At 39.7% G+C, this 20,386-nt stretch overlaps 1 protein-coding gene across 5 annotated transcripts in view; it reads left to right on the forward strand.

Moving 5' to 3' along the window:
- The window catches only part of mpp2b (membrane protein, palmitoylated 2b (MAGUK p55 subfamily member 2)), a 73,800-nt gene extending 61,161 nt beyond the window's left edge, over positions 1 to 12,639 (forward strand). For 4 of the 5 annotated variants that reach the window (XM_036573202.1, XM_036573203.1, XM_036573198.1 and 1 more), the window contains 6 exons: positions 1,101 to 1,203; positions 6,571 to 6,639; positions 8,868 to 9,029; positions 9,128 to 9,330; positions 10,485 to 10,613; positions 11,604 to 12,639. In XM_036573202.1, the coding sequence (XP_036429095.1) occupies positions 1,101 to 1,203; positions 6,571 to 6,639; positions 8,868 to 9,029; positions 9,128 to 9,330; positions 10,485 to 10,613; positions 11,604 to 11,780 (843 nt within the window). In that variant the 3' untranslated portion in view covers positions 11,781 to 12,639. The remainder of the gene's footprint in view (positions 1 to 1,100; positions 1,204 to 6,570; positions 6,640 to 8,867; positions 9,030 to 9,127; positions 9,331 to 10,484; positions 10,614 to 11,603) is intronic. The other variant, XM_036573199.1, reaches the window with a different exon arrangement.
- The last annotated feature ends 7,747 nt before the right edge of the window (positions 12,640 to 20,386 follow it).

The following is a 20,386-nucleotide window of genomic DNA, read 5'->3' on the forward strand; positions in this document are numbered from 1 at the left end:
CATAATAAATACTGAAAATCTGATATATGTAGTTGTTGAGGTATAAATCCTGTAAAATATAGGTTTTAATTTTTTTTACATGCTATAATAATGGTAGTAGTAGAAGTAGTTCATAGGCATGTCTAGCCCCTTTTTAGGCTCAGGCACCCCTAAATTGAGTCCTAGCACCCCTAAAAATAAGAGTAAAAAGTCATTTTTTGTTGTTTTTCTGAGAAACGGAAGTTCCACCACTTTCTCTCTCCTACCCTTCCCCAACCCGCTCTCCCCGAAGCTGTGCAGTAGCTGCACTGATCACACACACACGCATGCGTTAGAGCCAGTTACAGTATGACTGTGTGGTCTGGTGGCTCCAGTAAGCAGCGCAGACGAGGATTTCTTATCACTCAGCACCAACACATTAAAATCATTAGCAGCAGTCCTCATTTCTGCTGCACTGAATCACAGATCACTCTTTATGTTGTTATAGGTAGGAGTTAGCTATCCAGTGCAAGCTGATACTGCAGGTTGTCAATCAATGACCGTCCACTGTTTGAATTAGAATAAGAGAAGCTAGCTGTTGTGCCGTTGGTCGGCCTGTGTGTTGATATAAAAGCTGAGGTGCTACACTGGTGCTGTCTGTAGGGGGGTAGGGGGGTGCTGGTCTCATTGGGTGACAGGCACCCCTAAAGCTCTGATCCTAGAATCGCCCCTGGTGTAGTTAATGGCCGTTTTGACTGGAAGTTCTCTGACTTTTGCACAGCACTGTGCGTATGTGACAGAGAGTAATGTGTGGTTGCTCCTTTAGCAGTAGTGTCCTCACACAGCAGCATCCTCTGTTATTGATGTTAGCTCCTCTTTAAACCATCAGTTTGCGTATTTGTTGTCATTGGTTAATTGGTCAACACTGTCACTGACTCACTTGGTCCTGCTTTACCTTACGGAGTCAATAAGCTAAGGGTTCATTTAACCGTTAAACACTGAAATGTCATTACAGTTAAGAAGAGACCATTTCTGATGAAATATGCAGCGTGTGGTTAACAAAACAATCGCCAGTTATGTTTTGGGTCCACAAACTTTCGAGGGTGGTGTTGAACGTTGGTGCATCTCTGTTTGCGCTGCAGGCGTGTCATCTGGAGGGCGGCAGTGCGGGACTGATCCCCAGCCAGCTGCTGGAGGAGAAGAGGAAGGCCTTCGTGAAGAGAGATCTGGAGCTCAGCACTGCAGGTACGAGCACAGCACTGCTCTCATCTGACCACTAGATCCGGCTCCACTTGCGGTCAAAAAGAACTGCTCAACGGTGTCGATCACTGATAGACGCCAACAAACGAATGCAAACATAATAGACCAAGAATTTTCATTCTTAGTAATAGAGGTGTGGACTCGAGTCATATGACTTGGACTCAAGTCAGGCTCAAGTCATGAATCTGATGACTTGAGACTCCACTTTGACTTGATCACCAATGACTTGGACCTGAGTGTCATGACTCTCGGAAAGACTCGAGACCCAAAGTGGAAGAAACGTGGAAGGTATCTGACCGCAGACGAGACTCTACACAGTCACCTCCTTCTCATGCGAATGGATTCGTTTCCTGTCGTAAATGTAACGGACAGCAGCGTCCTCAAATGTCTGTCACTGTGTTTATGCTCGGCTTATTTTATTTCGAAAGACAAGAGAAGCGTTAGAGTTCAAGTTCGCCTCTGTAAGCTAGAAACAAGCGAAGCATCAAGAGCATCAACCAGAAACTTACTGGAGAAACTTACCAGGCACACCGATCATTTTCCTCATGGTAGCTAAACAAAAGAAACAGCGTCTCTGTTTGAACAATTTTGTCTGTTTCTGGAGGCAAAACAAGCGTAGCTTTCAGCACGAGGCTGAGGTTGACTTTCTATTTGCCTGCTTCTTATTTGAATTTTCCGTTCCAGCTTAAACGGTGCCGCAGTTAGACGCTGGAATGTAACTGCTCCACCATTTAAGGTGGAACGGAAAATTCAAATAAGAAGCAGGCAAATAGAAAGTCAACTGCAGCTTCGTACCTTCATTTTGCTGTCTTTTCTGTAAACTTTGTTCAGCTCGTTCGTTTTGGTTTCTGTTGTTGTCTAAATTCAGTTCAAACTTGCGGCTGTTTTTAGTTTTAGTTTAGTGCTACACAGGTTTTTATTTTAATCCCAATGCTCCCAAAAATCGTCAGAAATTATCTTCAAATATATATAATTTTTTCTAAATTAATTTTAGTAGTACTTTGAAAATTCTTTTAATGTGTAGTTGCATTACTCTTTACTCGTTATGTCCGTCATGGTTATCTGCATACCATGGATTTTGTATTTTATTGGGAAGGATAATAAATAAATAAATAAATGAATGAATGAATGAATGAATGAATAAAATACAGCCACACACTCCTAACATGCTGTCATTACAAGGCTGTTCTACTGTTACCATCATTTTTGGTGTCCAGTGTTGAACTTGAATTGAGACTCGACTGTTTTGACTTGACTCAGGACTCGAATGTCAAGACATGAGACTTTTACTTGTTACTTACAGCTTAGTGACTTGTTCTCTCACCTCTGCTTAGTAATTAATAGAATCTTATTAAATTGCATGTTTTATTAAAATGAACAGTCAGTTAATCTTAAATAGAAACACATAATGGAGCCCAAAACATAATTGCATTTGCCATAATAAGCTAACGCCCCATTCACACAGTGTTCTGAAGCAGAGGATTTCTAATGAGAACGAGGGCCACTTCTGAGTGGTCGGACACTAGAGGGCACTCTTGAGACGGTCCACAATGGGGAGCTTTTTTCGCAAAATGAAATGTAAAAACGGTCAAATATTGTCAACAGACAAAGGCACTCAACACATTTGTCAACACTGCGGTCCTCTTTTCGAACAAAGAACAGTGCATTCATGACGTCACTGAGCGCAAACAACTTCACTCAGCCAAACAGCTGATCATCTCACCAACCAATCAGCACTCATTAGCAGTAATGCTACTGTCTAAAATCCTGCTTGCTGTAGAAAAACAGAGAAGTACTGATAGATATTGATTGTCAGTATAATACATTCTTCTCCTTCTCAAAATTTTTTTTCGCATTTCGCAGACGTGTTTTTCTGTTTAGACAGTATTCAATTGACGTTTCCGCATAACCTGGGAAGAGCCGTCCTGTAGCACATTTCATTAGCATAATGTGTTTTAGCAGTCAATTAGTGTGTTTCCATGCACTTAATGATCTGATAATAAGATTTTCAGCGTGTTTACATGCACTTGGGTAACCAGATAATGGGAAAACTCCTGGTCTACTCAGTAATCGAGTTTTTGGCGACCAGCCAATAACCTCAGAGAATGAAACGTGACGTAAACTTGACGTAAACATCAAACGTCACACCTTCACTTTTACTTTACCAGAAAATGAATATACGTCATCCAGAATATTACGTTTAAATAAATTCTTTAATATTTAAATTTCTTGTATGTGGTTACTTTTTAGCATCACCCCAAAAGCGGTTTGTTGACGTCTCGCGGGTGCTGTGTTAAACGCTGTGTGCCGTTTCGGAGACAGTGGTCTGTTTTCGCACATGAGCAGACTGAGGAAAACGAAAGAAATCAGAGTAATGGTATACATCGAAGGCGTAGCCGGTGGGGTGGCCAGTGCCACCCGAGAATTAAGCATGACCACCCCCGTTATGGGGTACTATCTGTATTCTTTTTACAGCTGAATATGTGCATGTCTTAAAGGTTACCTTAGACAGTGCTACCTTGTTAGCTTCCCTAGCAAGAAAAGCCTAAATTAATAACTTCTAGAGTCTGTCTGTATGAGATGAGATGTTTTTTTCATGTTCTGATTTAATTTAATTTACTTGATTCAAATACACTATTTACTCATAAATGAATACAATATTTTACATCAACACAGCTTTGTCTTTCAGTTCACTTTCAGCAATAGTTGTATTGATGTACTGTTTTATTCAAATGGAAGTTATCGACAGATTTAGTTATGCACAGAATAAAAACATCACTTTTTATGTCATTTTAATAAAGTAACCATATTTTATTTAGCTTTTGTTCCGAGCAGTGTGCCACCCCAGTAAAATCTCTGGGCCTTTCCCATGCTAACAGCTCTAGCTACACCCCTGGTACTCCATTACTGAGCTAAAATCCAGCTCTCCTTATTGGATTTCTAGAAATCTGATAATAGCCTTAGTCTGATCTGGGAAACTGGAGTGTGCTGGTTACATGACAACTTGAATAAGCAGATAACTGCTGAAATCTGATAATGGTCATATTATTGGTGTGCATGTGCACTCAGTGCTGGCTATGGCTTCCAAATCAAGATATCTAGAAAAAGTCAGTTTGATTGGCGGTGTTGATCCGTGCCAAATAGATCCAGATTATGCATTATTGCCCGTGATTACATATCCAGGCATCTATAATTACTTTAAATACAGCTAAAAGCATACAAATCACTATAATCATATGATTATTATAAGTAATAGCTGCATATCTATGTTTGATGGGGTTAATCAGTGTTAGCTTGGTGTTAGCTTAAGTTATGTGCGCCCTCTTAGTGGTTTTAGGCATGCAGTTAGCAACATGCTAATTGGTGCTGTACACCGATCAGGCACAACATTATGACCACCTCCTTGTTTCTACGCTCATTGTCCATTTTATCAGCTCCACTTACTATATAGGAGCACTTTGTAGTTCTACAGTTACAGACTGTAGTCCATCTGTTTCTCTGCATACTTTGTTAGCCCCCTTTTACCCTGTTCTTCAGTGGTCAGGACCCCCATGGACCCTCACAGAGCAGGTACTATTTGGGTGGTGGATCATTCTCAGCACTGCAGTGACACTGATGTGGTGGGGGTGTGTTAGTGTGTGTTGCGCTGGTATGAGTGGATCAGACACAGCAGTGCTGCTGGAGTTTTTAAACACCTCAGTGTCACTGCTGGACTGAGAATAGTCCACCAACCAAAAATATCCAGCCAACAGCGTCCTGTGGGCAGCGTCCTGTGACCACTGATGAAGGACTAGAGGATGACCAACACAAACTGTGCAGCAGCAGATGAGCTATCGTCTCTGACTTTACATCTACAAGGTGGACTGACAAGGTAGGAGTGTCTAATAGAGTGGACAGTGAGTGGACACAGTGTTTAAAAACTTCAGCAGCACTGCTGTGTCTGATCCACTCAGACCAGCGCAACACACACTAACACACCACCACCATGTCAGTGTTACTGCAGTGCTGAGAATGATCCACCACCCAAATAGTACCTGCTCTGTGAGGGTCCATGGGGGTCCTGACCACTGAAGAACAGGGTAAAGGTGAATGCAGTGAGAAAAAAACATGAGCACAGTGCTGAAAGAGGCCTCGCCGAGCTCATTAATCCTTCGACTGACTGTCAGATCAACACAACTGCAACTTTTGCCTCATGCTAATGCTGATCCTGGTGTGACTCGTCTCCTTCTTGATGCTGCACAATAAAAAATAACACATCGAACATTCGCTCCTCTCAACCTCAAAGCTTTGTGAAACTAACGCTGCTCTGTTTTGTGGGGCGGCTGCTTTATGAAGCGAATGCTCATTAAGACGGCTGTGCGTTTGTCATGATGTCATTTCAATTGAGGAAAAGCTAACATCGCCCTCTACTGGCACGTGCGCAAGCTCAAGTTGATGTTAATGTATTAAAGACTTCTGTCCCTCCACTCACTACCGTAGAGGTACGTTATATACAACCTTAAAAAAGATGGTTCTTCAAGGGTTCTTTAGTATAGAAGATGGTTCTGTTTAGGACCATGAGTTTCATATAGAACCACTTCATGCTTTGCATGGTGAAATGGTTCTTCTGATTGATGGAGAATGTGTTGTATGTGGTTCAGTCTAGCACCAAAAAGGGTTCTGTTACTGTTACGATGTTAAGCTTGTAACAACGGCAGAACCCTTTTTGATGCTATATAGAACCATTTTCAAAAAGGTTCTATATAGAACCATATTACAACACATTCTCCATCAGTCTGAAGAACCATTTCACCATGCAAAGAACGCTTCAAGCACGAAATGGTTCTATGTAGAGTTAAATACATTTTCTTGGCTATAGAACCCTTGAAGAACCATTTTTTTAAGAGTGTAGGTGTTCATTTAAAGATTTTAACTCATCGTTGCTGCACGTTATCAACCTCTTTCTACTACGTTCATTGGTCCGTTTCTGACCACAGAGCTGCTATCTGGTCAACCAGCATCACCAGATCTGCATTAGACCAGCATAAATAAGCCATCTTAGCTTAGCATGGAGTTCACGCTGGTCTTTTCAGCAGGACAGTCACAGTCACAGCACAGCGGATGGTAGCGGTCAGTGTCACTGCTAGGTCAACCCAAAAATATCCAGCCAAGAGCAGCTCTGTGGTCAGAAACTGACGAATGGTGACGTGCTGGAGGACGGCTAACACAAATTATGATCAACCAGTGGGCTACAAGTCATAAAGTATGGGTTTCTAATAAAGTGGCCAGTAGAATAATAATATGTGTTACTATTTTAACCACTATTATTATCATTATTGTCTATATTACCTGAGTCTGTGCTGATGTCTGCAGGACCTCTGTGTGCAGGCATGGGGGGGAAGAAGAAGAAGAAAATGATGTACCTGACCACCAAAAACGCAGGTAACTCTTGTGTGCTGCCTGGCTGTCCTCGCTCCTTGTCTTCCTGTCCTCCAGTGTCTTCTCCGGTGTCGTTGAGTTCAAGCTGCTGTTTGTGCTGTCTGTGTTTGAGAGCTGGCCGGTGCTGCTAGCACCGCGAAACCATGTTGTTTTGTGTCTTCCACCATGTGACTACAAGGAAGGATACTGACCAGTGACCACTAATAGACCTCTGAAGTCATGCATCATTCTGTAGTCTGTGTCGGGTCTGTATTAGGAACTCCGGGTCTAAGTAGGTTTTCTCTATGGGAAAAATGAATGTCGTTTTTGAAAATTGCTGCTATGACAAAGACAAATGTTAGAAACCCTGATACATTTTGTTCTGTGTACTGAATGTCACAAGATTCTTTGATTTATAGAGGTGTTTAGTAGCCAGAAGCATTCATTTCTACACCCATGCTACAAGCAGCAAACTCTCCTGTGCATATTTCTCGGACAAACTAACATATTCACACATTGTCCACTGAGGAGAAAATACTTTTTGATGACCTGCCCTCATCAGCACCCAGTGCAACCGGCTAGCTGTAGTTGTAGCTCATCTGAAGAGGCAGCCTCAGTTATTTTTCAGTTATTTGCTGTTAACTGAAGTCTGGGCGATATTATATTTTCTCATTAAAAATCCCAATTATCGATACCCCAACAGACATGGTTCACTGCAGCTTTTACCTACTTTCTAACTTTCTGTTTTCAGTTTATGTGTTTGTTTTACTTGTTTTTATGAAAATCTTTTTTTTTAATTGCATATTGAACAGTATAATACTGAGTAACCCAACACCTTTTGAAAAAAATCACATCACCTTTTGTTTTAATAGATGTTACTTCAAATCTGTGCTCATGAGATCCTTTTAGTGCAGACTGATGGCGACTTCCATGCTAACAGTGCTCCCTGCTGGAGGAACTTCAAACTGCAACCTCTAAACGAGTGACTTCCAAAACCGACCCTTGTGATTTACCTAAAAATCGAGGAGTTTTCCGTTGTTATAACGGATTCACTCTAGAATTACTATAGATGCTTTTGGAAGAAATGTTGTCTTATACTTTTACAATTTTGGTAATTTTCATCTAAACCACCAAAACACTTTTCTAATCCCGTTTCCCGGCAGGATGTGCGGATCAGAGGAACTTGCCCTACTTTTTAGGGTTTGAGGGCTGGAGCTAGCTGCTCTAGGGTGATATATCCAGTCACTTTAGTTTGGTTGTTTTGCCAAGTCACACTGAAGCTAGTTGAAGTTGCACGTTAACATTTTTTTCGGTTCTGTGAACTCAAGCTAAGCCTACTGGGGCACATGCTTGCACACTTGTTAAAGGAACACGAACCTCAATTTCCTAATATATTTACAAGCTGTTTAACGGTGAAGTAGTCCTCTCTACTTCTCGACCAGTTTCCCAACAAGGCAACGATCGCCTTTTAAGCGTTGTCATTGGGTTACTTGTCCGTAATCGATGATTGCATCACCCTGGTCTAAACCAGATATCCGTTCATTAACTTGTGGATTTGTGGATTCATAAATATCAAAATGAGTCAGAATGCACATTCCAGTTAAACACTATTCTATAACAAAACCAGCTACTTAAACTGTGTTACTACCAAAGCAACTTCACTACCACATTTGACAAGCTTACTGGTTTGCATGGTTTATTTTGGTGAGGTTTCCAGTCTTATGATGTCAGCTGCAGTGTTAGCTTGCATGATGATACGGCAAGGTACGAAAAAAATATACCCTGCAGCTTTGGAACATTTCCGTTCACCACGTGGAGCAACAGCAGTGTCAAATAATGACATGACTTCAGATGGCTATGCCTACCAGTTTCATGTAGACAGTTTTTGGGAGCTAATCAGAACTATGGATACATCAACAAGCTGCAAACTAACAAAAGCTACAGCTAGGTGGAGCTCCAGTTCCCCTCAAGATCCTCCACTGCAGTAAGAATCCACAGAGAGCGAGAGGCTTCAGTCACAGAGCAGTTGAACTATTGATTGTATATATGATGTATGTGATATATACTCGCATTGGTTGGAACATGCAGCCGCTGTTGCTCTCACTGGATGTCAGTTCAGGTTCTGGGTTTATACAATGAAAATACAGTTGCCGTTTTTCATTTTTCATCTATGGCAAATTGTGATTTATTTATTTTTCACAACAAAAGTAAATGTGCATTATAGCGAGAGCGAGGTATGTTTGTTTGCTCAGAGTTCGACAGGCATGAGCTGCGGATCTATGAGGAGGTGGCGAAGGTTCCTCCGTTCAGGAGGAAGACTCTGGTGCTGATCGGAGCTCAGGGAGTGGGCCGGCGCAGCCTGAAGAACAAACTGCTGGTGTCAGAACCACACCGCTATGGAACCACCACACCCTGTGAGTGCCCACCCACAAAAAATACACATCTTCAAAGCAAAGTCTTGGGTTTTTAGCTCTTAAAGCAGTGACGGTTTCTTCTCTTGCTGTGTCCACAGACACGTCTCGTAAGCCTAAAGTGGACGAGAAGGAGGGGCAGATGTATCTCTTCATGTCTCGGAGTGAAATGGAGGCGGACATTAAAAACGGCCGTTTCCTGGAGCATGGGGAGTACGACGGCAATCTGTACGGCACCAAGATCAACTCCATCCACGAGGTGGTGGACTCGGGAAAAATCTGCATCCTGGATGTCAACCCACAGGTGCCGTCCTGAACCCTCACTTCATGTTGATTGGGCAGAAATTGGCCTCTTTCTTATCCCAGAATTGTGTGAGACTCATTAGGGTTGTTCGACTTAATGCTGCGCAGAACGATCGCCTTGAGATCTGCTGCCTCACGTGGGGTCTGCCAGTAAAACTATCTGGCTTGACGGCTCTCTTTTCAGCTCCTCCCCCAACTGCTACCAGCCTCTCTCTGACCGCTAAGGCGAGGTGCTGTTCATCACGAACAAGCCCAGTGACTCTGAATTGCAGCTCAATAGCACCACCTGTTGGACAGAATCTCTGAATGGAAACTTGAAAGTGATAATGTGGCCCAAAATCGAATTCACACAATTAATTTTAATTCACACCTTAATTCTACACTGTAGCTATGAGGTTTATGTAGCTCAGAAGTAATGGAAGCTTATACCCCATGAGTTAGCATGCAAACTGCTTGCTTAAGTCATCACACAGTTGCCTCAAAGCACATTGGGTTGTGAAAAGGGAATTCCACTGATTCTTCAACATTTCTGCAAAATGCAGTGGTTGAAATGGTTGATTGTAGAGACTCAGATTTCTTTACAGTAGTGGTGAATGGAACCAGGGGTCACCATGACTACAACACAGATATAGCCATTTTATTTACTATCCAAAACCACTAATAAACCTTCACGTCTTCTGAGCTTTTATATAGAATGTTGATGATGGTAAAATAGTGAAAAATCTGAAAAGTACGTTTTCTTTCGGGACTATTTTGCCTTACAACACCCTGCATATATCCCTCCACAAAGAATGCACTACAAAAATGTTTTAGGCCAAAACTTCATACACATAAAACAATGTCTGAATCATCAGGCAGTGAATTCATAACCATTTCATGTAGTAACTTTCTGTGAGGGAGCTTTTAGAGGTGGACGTCTGGTTCCTATCACCACCACTGTGAACAATTCTGTGAGTTTCTCTAGAACTGAGCATTTCACACCAAACCACTCTGAGTGACTTTGTTTACATCTTAACCATCTCATTACAGAGAAAGTTTTCTAGAATGCAGCTATATAGTTTCTAATAGTGATTCTACATTGTCATCTGTGAAAGAGCTTTTTGAGTAGGACTAAACCTAGCCTTAACTGAATGTGTAATTGCTGTGGTTGTACAGGCTCTCAAAGTCCTCAGGACGTCAGAGTTTCTCCCATACGTTGTGTTCATCGAAGCTCCTGACTTTGAGGTTCTGAAGGACATGAACAGATCTGCTATTGAGGCTGGTGTCATCACCAAACAACTCACAGTAAGTTTGGTCTCCTAGTGTTTGTCTCCTAGTCTGTCAGTCTCGTTTTGACCACAGGTTATAAAAGGACTGTATTGAAGGTTCATTATTAGAAACCTGTAGCTTGTGCAGTGTGTGTTAGTCATCTATATATACACACCGACGGGCCACTTCATATTAAACAGCTCCCGGTTTCTACACTCATTGTCCATTTTATCAGCTCCACTTACTATATAGGTGCACTTTGTAGTTCTGCAGTTACAGACTGTAGTCCATCTGTTTCTCTGCATACTTTGCTACCCTGTTCTTCAATAGTCAGGACCCCCAAAGGACCACCACAGAGCAGGTACTATTTGGGTGGTGGATCATTCTCAGCACTGCACTAACACTGATGTGGTGGTGGTGTGTTAGTGTGTGTTGCGCTGGTCTGAGTGGATCAGACACAGCAGTGCTGCTGGAGTTTTAAACACCTCAGTGTTGCTGCTAGACTGAGAACCAAAACCACCCAGCCAGCAGCGTCCTGTGACCACTGATGACCAACTGATGACCACTGAGGACTAGAGGATGACCAACACAAACTGTGCAGCAACAGGTGAGCTGTTGTCTCTGACTTTACAACAAGGTAGGAGTGTCTAATAGAGTGGACAGTGAGTGGACACAGTGTTTAAAAACTCCAGCAGCACTGCTGTGTCTGATCTGCTCGTACCAGCACAACACACACTAACACACCACCACCACGTCAGTGTTACCGCAGTGCTGAGAATGATCCACCACCCAAATAGTGCCTGCTCTGTGGTGGTCCTGTTGGGGTCCTGACCACTGAAGAACAGGCTAACAAAGTACGCAGAGAAACAGATGGACTACAGTCTGTAACTGTAGAACTACAAAGTGCTCCTATATGGTCAGTGTAGCTGATAAAGTGGACAATGACCGTTGAGATATACATACATATATATATATATATATATAAATAGAGAATCTTTTATTCTGTCTCTCTCACATTCTTTGCAGGACTCGGAGCTTAAGCGGACGGTGGACGAGAGCGAAAGGATCCAGAGGGCCTACGGTCACTATTTCGACCTCACTATCGTTAACGATAACCTGGACGGAGCATATCGCAGCCTGAAGGTGGCGCTAGAGAGACTGAGCACAGATCAGCAGTGGGTGCCTGTGAGCTGGGTTTTCTGAGTCAGGTTCAGGTGAGACAGGAAAGATCAGAGACTTTCAGCAGACTGAAGGCCTTGAAGGGATCCTTCATGTGAGTGAGTGACATGATTATGGTTGGTTTTAATAAACAGCAAACAAGAGAATTCTAGCTACTAGAAATACTTTCAGATGTTTGGTAGTAGGACAGGTCATCGCTGAGGCCCTCTGTGTTCTCCTGTATGAACATCTGGCCTCGACAGCAAGCAGTGCAGTGCGTGCGAGCCAAGCAATTTACCTCACATAGGTTGTTGCACAAAGACTGCTGAAACGGTACTATAAAGAATATTTATTACTCTGTACAGAAAAGAACAAATCAGATATACTCGTGCGTCCGTTTGAAGGTGTGGTAGATATTCGGGACTGAACAATACTGTACATGTTGGTCGTCAACACTGTATATTTGTACAGATGCTGTGATCTGAAAATACTGTTTTAGCACTTGTGGCTTTAATTTTAGCGAAAAAAATTGTTTGTAGTTTTGAGATAATGAAGATGGAATAGGAGAAAACGACGTGTCCCTGTTGGGAAATACTCCTGTACATGTTGTGATTTAGATTTATTTCATGTCGACTGTAAATAACTAGAGATTATCTAACACTGACAACAAACGGTACTTAGTACAAACGTGCTTTCCATTTACTAGAGAAAAACAAGGTAGCAATAAGTGTCTTGCGAGTTCAGCCAATCGTCACTTTTTCGTAATTTGATACCTAAGCCAAAGGGAACCACAGAAAAGAATACGCTTTCCGGATTACTTCGGTTTCATTTGGTTGTATTTTGGTGAGTGAGAAAAGTCACAATCTAGTCATGAGTCTAATAAACTTGAATATTCTGAAATAGGTTATTGATCAGTTATTAGCTTTTTTATATATAAGAATCTGCTGTTGTTCCTGTTTCCCTGCTGTTGTTTCTGGACTTGTCCTTCTTTCTCATTCAGTTCCAATACAAGTGTAAATTACATCCTGGTTCTAGATCTGGTTTTTAAGGTTGTTTTTACAGCATGGAACTCGAATTATGATGACCTGCACTATTTTCATCAGCTGTAAAATCACCATGACCTCTAGGTGATGTACTGAATCTGTAGAAGCTCATTCCTGACAGGTAGAGAAAAAATTGCATCTATGTTTTTTTTTCCCTCTTTCTTTGTTTATGGCAGCGTTGTGTCGAAATTTTGACGTAATATCTCCAAAATAATGACATTTTCAAAATTTTGACTTTGTTTTTGTTGAATAAATGAATGAATGAATTAATTTTCTTGAATTTCTGACTTAGTAATAAGTAGTTTTAATTAATAATTGTGAAATAGTAAAATAATATTGGCATACTGTACCAAAATAATGAAATTTTCTTTTGACTTAATATTTTGAAAATAATTACTTAAGAATTAATTTTGACTTAGTATTTTAAAATAATGACATTTTCAAGAAATAATAAATGAATGAATGAATGAATGAATGAATTTTCTTGAATTTTTGACTTAGTATGTTGAAATATTTTTGAGAACATTAGTAACTGTGACATATTATTCCAAAATAATTTTTCTTCACTTATTTACTTTCTATTTTGAAACAATGTTATTTTCTCAAAATTATGTACTGTGACATTTTCATTATAATTTTGACTTAATATGTTGAAATAATTATTATTTTCAAGATATAACTGATGAGTGAATTTTCTTCATGTTTTGACTTACTATGTCAAAATAATGGATATTTTCTCAGAATTCTGACTTGTTATCTCAAAATAATTACTTATTTTCCCAAAATAATTGCTTACTTATTTTTATTTCAAATAAAATTATAGTGACATACTATGTCAAATATCAAAACTTTAAGAAAATGTCATTCTTTCAAGTCAAATTTTTTGACACACTGCTGCCAGAAACAGAAAAACAAACACTGTTTTCTTCTCTGTCTGACAGAAATCAGCTTCCATAAGAATTTCTTCAAATGCAAGTGTTTGACGCCATTATATTTACAGTGGGGACTGACCGCTGTACATCATTCAACTGATAAACGTGGCCAGTATGAGGTGCTGATTTATTAGTTTTGGCAAAAGCCTCACAAATAAAGCACCAATATTTAGAAGTAACTCAGAGATCTATAATGACAGACATATCTTCACCTCTAATCTGACAAAGATTGTTCATTTCTGAGATTTTAGTGGGTGGTTGCTCTTATGCAGGGGTGGGGAATTCTGGTTCTGGAGGGCCGGATTCCAGCACAGTTAGATTTTCTGGCTCAGTCACACCTGATTCAGCTCATCTGTTAATTGCCAGGTTTAGTAGGTGTGTTAGATAAGAGAGTTCACCACACTGCTGAACTCCGGCCCTCAGTCCCCCCCTGTGCTCTCCTGGCAGGTTGCTGAGCTTTATTACAGGTTGATTGAAACAGGAATGCAAAAGACTGTTATGGTTGAAATAACATGTAAAATGCATCTAAATATAACTTACAGCATGATGACAAAAAGCGTTTAGTTAACGCTTTAGTTAAGATTTCTAACATTTATTTGGGTTCACAAAGTGTAACATTTGACAACTGACAATCACGACAGTGTTTAACTTAAACAACTAGAGTCTGGTTGATGTTTCACCAATTAAATTTGATTAACGGTGACAAAATATCCCAAACTCCAATTTCATCATTAGTACATTTCTGGCTAGATTTCATGAAGCTACCAGCCAGTCTTCCTGGGCTCTGAGGTTCAACTCTAAATGTTTTTGGTTTCTCTGTAAGAGGTTTATGGCAAAACAATGTCATTTATGCAAATTTCCTAAACTTAATAAAGATTTATAATTTAGTGGGTGACTTTAGTCTTAGTCTAGCAAACTTAAATATTGTAAAATTCTGTAAGCAGTTAAACTCAGTGTTGAACATACAGTTTAGAACATAAACGGGACAAACTGTAAAAACAAGCAAACAAAAAAACAAAAACAAACAAAAAACAAAATCTAAATTGGAGCACAGCTGAGAATTTGTTTGCATCAGTTAATAACTGATGAATCATTTGCTTTTTTGTTTCAACTTTAGGTACCTTTTAAAATATTAATAAATTGATAGTTTTGTTGAAACTGTTGAAGACTGTTCATCTAAACAGCTGCATGCAAAAGTTTGGGCACGCCAAAAAATGTGGCCTGTAAAAACATTATGGCACATTTATCTCTCTTATGTTTTAGTTTTCAATATGTAAAACTGAGCAATTAAATATAAACAGTGCAGGAAAATTTCATATTTACGTTCCCAGTAGAATACGTGTTATTTTCTTATTTTCACTTAGAAAATCAGATTAACACGGAGCTTGACCAGGGAAGTTCAAACTTTTGCTTAAGAATGTATGTACTTTTACGTCAGATTTGAAATTATTCTGTCTGTTTTTAAATTTTGCAATATTTGGGTTTTATGTAGTATTTCCGCATTTCTAGCAAATCGATGAATTATTAATTATTAATTATTAACGTCTGTTAAAGTTTTATCACTAAGTTACCAACTGTAAATAATTTATCCATATTTTTGGCATAGTATGTCACAATGTCTAGAAAGCAAGTCCTTGTTTTGACATAGTCCAAAATTTAGGGAAATCATCAATTCATTATTTTTGTGAAAAGAATTCATTGTCAAAATTCTGTCATTAAATCAATTAAATCAAATATTATGCCAAATTAAGAAAATGTCATTATTTTGTCATACTATTTGGCATTATTTAGTACGTCATAATTTCACATTTGTATTTTTACATTTTTGCATTTGTAATTAATTTGGCTCCTTAAGGTTGTCACAGTTCCATATGTTTTTATGGCCGTTTCCAGTACATGAGCAGATTCCTGTAACTGATAAGAGTAAATCTGTAGGTTCAGTTCAGTTCAGTTCATCTATAGCTGTACTGTTTTCAACCACAGTGAATCTTTATAACAGGCAATAAACTGAACTTACTCAGAGGTTACGGCACGTAACTTTGGTAAATGATCAATGCACAATCTTTGTAATAAATTACCAAGGCAAGGTTTCCTCATCATCGCTGATAAAGTCGCATCGGGCCTTTCTCCAACCTTCAGTCGGAGCCTGCCCGTTCGTGACATTACCCTTTTATTTTCAACACAGAAATAATACAAAGTTGTAAAGTGCATTTGCATCAAATACATAAACAAAGACAAGACACAATCCAAGGACTATACAGAGGCACATTTGAATCAGGATTTGAAGAGTAACTGTAAACTTTTTACATCTACATCACACAGTGTTCCTTCAACGTAGTACAAAACTATAAAATGCCTGTGAACTCAGACTTTTGCAGGCTTTTGTGTTCGTTATGGCTCTTCACTGGAAGATTCTGCTGTTGGTTAATCTTCGTAATGGAAGGTTTGTTCTGGTTCTGAAGGTGAGGACAACCCGAAATGCTCCGCTGAACCTGCCGGGATCTCCAGCTGTGCGTACGCTGGTGGTGCCTCATCAGGAATGCTTAGTTTCTGCTGGAAATGGAAAAAATAAAAAATGTGTCAACATTTATTGATAAATGAACCTACACTGTATTGCTAACTGTATTGCCATCTGGTGATGAATGAACTGACTCCCCAAGGCTACGTATTATTAAAGAGCACCTCAATCGGGAAGAGGCGGTGGACTTCTTTTGAATGCCTTGCCCAGGGGTCGCAACCCAAAAGTTAAGAAGAGCCATTTTGTCCTTCAATAAAAATCAAACCAGCTTGGGAGCCACAACATTTATGTCCATTTTACCACCTTGGCCTCTCAGTATGTGCTAACGTGCTAGTATAGGCTAAAAAATATAAATGAAAACACAGACTTACTTTACTCTGCTTTAACCTTTAGCTCAACTATAGCTGCTTTTCTCGCATCTCCGGCAGGAAACCTTTCCTCAAAAGTAGAACAGTTTCCTGTAAAATGTCTCTCAACTTTTGATTTTTTTACAAGGCTGAAGTCGCTTCTCATTCGCCAGCTTCTTGTTCGAATTTTCCCTTTCCACCTTAAATGGTGCCTGAGGCGCTAGCTCCCCCATTTAAGGTGGAACGGGACAATTCAAACAAGAAACTGGTGAACGAGAAGCGACTTTTTAGTGTGTCAGTTTCTCATTGCAGATTAAACGTATCAGGAAACCAGCTGGAGTGATTATAAATGCAAATAAGTCCATTCGTCTCCAAATTATCAATGTTCGTCTTAAATCTTTCTCTTTGCCTTTTCGCTAGCTACTAGCGAGGCGAGACTGTTGTCTGCGTTGCTATGGTGACCTGCAGTCTGCACACCAACCTTCAGGGTTAAAGGGTGAATCAGCAGTTCTACATTAACTCCAGAGTTTAAGACCATTTATTGTTAAACTGTGTTGAACGATCAGCAGAGCTTTATTTTACTGTAAAGGAGGATTATTTTATTTTTACCTACAAATCTGATTCAGCTGTGGAGCCACAACAGGGCAGTAAAAGAGCCGCATGCAGCTCTGGAGCAGCATGTTGCCGACCCCTGGCCTAACCCTACAGTGCAGCTATCCTCACACACTGACTATTTAATAATCTACCGTCCACCTAAAGTTAATTCTTTATTTGTTCAGGAATTTTCAGATTTGCTTTTTACATTATGCCCTTCATTAACAGACATTTTTATTTTTGGAGATTTTAACATACATGTTGATCCCCCCAAAGGTTAAGTTGCTGTAGACTTTCCTAAACGCGTTAACTGTCTTCCACTTGTACAGCATGTTAACAATCCTACACACAAGCATGACCATACGCTAGATCGTGTGATTACAAGTGATGGTGCTGGTTTGACTATACAGGTTTTAGATTTCACTGTTTCTGATCATTTTATGTTCTGCCTTGATGTTACTGTACACTCAGTTTCTCAAAAGAACAGCCTTATCATAACTTTCCGTAACTCTCGAAATATTGATATGAATTATCTTTTACCCACCTTACCTACTGCCCTCTCTGTCGCCTCTAGTGCTTCTACACTTGATGACTCTGCTGAATTATACAATCGAGTTTTGAGTAATATTTACTCCTGAGAAAGTTCGCACTGTGTCTTTCTCTCACTCCTCCCCAGGGTGTACTCCTCAGCTTAGGGCTCTTAAAGCAGGTGGTCGCAAACTTGGACGCAAATGGAGGAGAACTTCTCTAGGAGTCCACCAATTGGCCTATAGAGAACACCAGCCAAATACTCTCTAGCATTAAGAAGTGCTTGGTCCAGATATTACTGTGATCTATTTTAGAGAAACTGTAACAATCCTGGACATTTATTTTCGACAATTAGCCATCTGCTCAATTCTAAAGAACCCAGCTTGGCTCCCTCGGTTGATGTTTGTTGTTGTTTTCTTGATTTTTTTCAAGCAAAGGTGCATAACAAGAGGCAGAACATGATTAATAATACTAATCAACGTCCCTCTTCATTGGATTTTGTTTCCGTAATGGTTGAAGATTTATTGAGGTTAATCAGTCTGTAACATCTGAAATTGTGTCTAAACTGAAGTCCTCTACTTCCACCCTAGATCTTCTTCCAACATCATTATTGAAAGTTTGTTTTCAAGCAGTTAGCTCTGCTGTTACTGGTATTGTTAATAGATCTCTAACAACAGGTGTGGTACCATCACTTTTTTAAATGGCTATAGTGAAACCACTGCGATCTTGACCCTTCTGTTTTATCTAACTACAGGCCGATCTCCAACTTATTAATCATAACACTTTTCTTTTTAGATGTGTTTTTATAAATTAATTCTTGTTTCGTTTTAATTCTGTTTCTTTTCAAAATAAGAATTTAAAAAAATTTTTTTTTAGACTTGTTTTAATGAATTATTCTGCTTTGTTTGTGAATTCTGGATCTTTTCGCATAATTTTATGAAATTTCCTTTTAAATGAGTTTTATGGATTTTGTTTTGTTTTAAGAAATTCTGGGTCTTTTTAAGTAAGACTCTTATGAATTTTGTTTTATTTATCTGTAATGCACAGAGTTGACGTTGTGCTATATAAACAAAATGTATTGCTATTATTGTTATTATGTATTATTAGTAAGGGCTAGACAGCACAATGCTCAATGCCAATAAGCTCATACTAACTGGTCCATCACTAGGCCTTATGGACTGAGACCCACATTGGCATCACTAATGGGGATCAGTCAGTATGACTGCATCTGATTTATGCTAGCCAGTGAAGCACTGTGTAAACAATGCAAGTCCAACTCATCTGCTGATGCTAAGATTACTCAGTGCTACCTGTTGTGCAAGTCATTTCCAGTCAAAATGGCCATTAAGTTATTGGAAGAGGTTAGATATGAGATAATCCACTTGAATAAGCAAGGAGGATCATTCAAAAATTTTTAAAAGCTACAGAGAAAATGTGACTCCTAACAACCACCTGGAAGACCAGGTCGACACCAAAACTGCCCCCATCAGATAAACAGCACTTAAAGCTTTCATCTTTGAGAGAGAGGAGAAAATCCAGCTGCTGGTATTCTCAGAACAATGGACTGACCAGACAGTCCAGACCTCAACACCACTGAATGTGTTTGATTACTTCAGTAAATGATAAACCAGCTTCTAAGACTGAACTTTGGAGGTGAGTCTGCAGATTCTTTGAGAAACTGAAAGCGAGTCTCCTGAAAAGAATGGAAGCTGGAATAAAAGTAAAGAGTGACACAGTAAACACTGAAAAACTTGATATTATATTTAATTTGTGGCTTTTTTCATTATGACTGGAAATGAAATAAATGAGGGGTGGTCTCAGACTTTTGCACAGTGCTGTATATAACTAGGTTGGCTGTTACCTCTGAATACGGTGGTGGAGGGTCAAGGGAATCGTATGAAGGAGGTGCGTATGGGTCCACACTCGCCACCGAGTCTTCATCAGAGCCATAATCTTCTACGGTATTAATAGGGATGGGAATAACATAGATGGGGGTGTCCAAGTGCTCCTCGTTGTTTGAAGCACCTCTCGACCAGCAACACTTCCAGCAGGCTTTCAGTATGAGGGAGAGGATGCAGACGAAAAGGGGTATCATGATGATCCTGGGCATTGTGGGAAAGAAACCTTGAGTCACATCTGCTCGAGAACTCAGAAGAATCAAAGCTAAGTAGTTGAGCTCATGATGGAGATCCACAAAAACAACAGCAAGGACGTTCCTCAGGAGGAAAGTGTCAATATAACGTCTAAAACAAATCTTAGGTTTTTTTTATGGCCTAAAAGAAAAATAAAAATGAATCCTATACACAAAATTAATGACTCAGTATTGAAACATTGATACTTGGGTTTCTTAGTATCAGACCTTTTCTTTCCCACCCAAATTACTGCAGTAATATGCTGTACTGATTGATTTCTTTATTAGGCCTATGTTGCATTTAAAGGGGAATTCCACCAGTTTTTCAAAATGTCTGCATAATTTATTTATTGAGATGTAAACAGAGTCATTCAGAGTGGTTGGGTGTGAAATGGTTGATTGTAGAGACTCAGATTTCTTTACAGTGGTGGTGAATGGAACCAGGGGGCACAATGACTACAACACAAATATAGCCATTTTATTTACTATCTAGAACCACCAGTGAACCTACACGAGTCTTCTTAGTTTTATATGAATGTTGATGGTAAAATTAAAATC

Source organism: Colossoma macropomum, unplaced genomic scaffold (genome assembly GCF_904425465.1).
Source record: "Colossoma macropomum unplaced genomic scaffold, Colossoma_macropomum, whole genome shotgun sequence".
Lineage (NCBI taxonomy): Eukaryota > Metazoa > Chordata > Actinopteri > Characiformes > Serrasalmidae > Colossoma > Colossoma macropomum.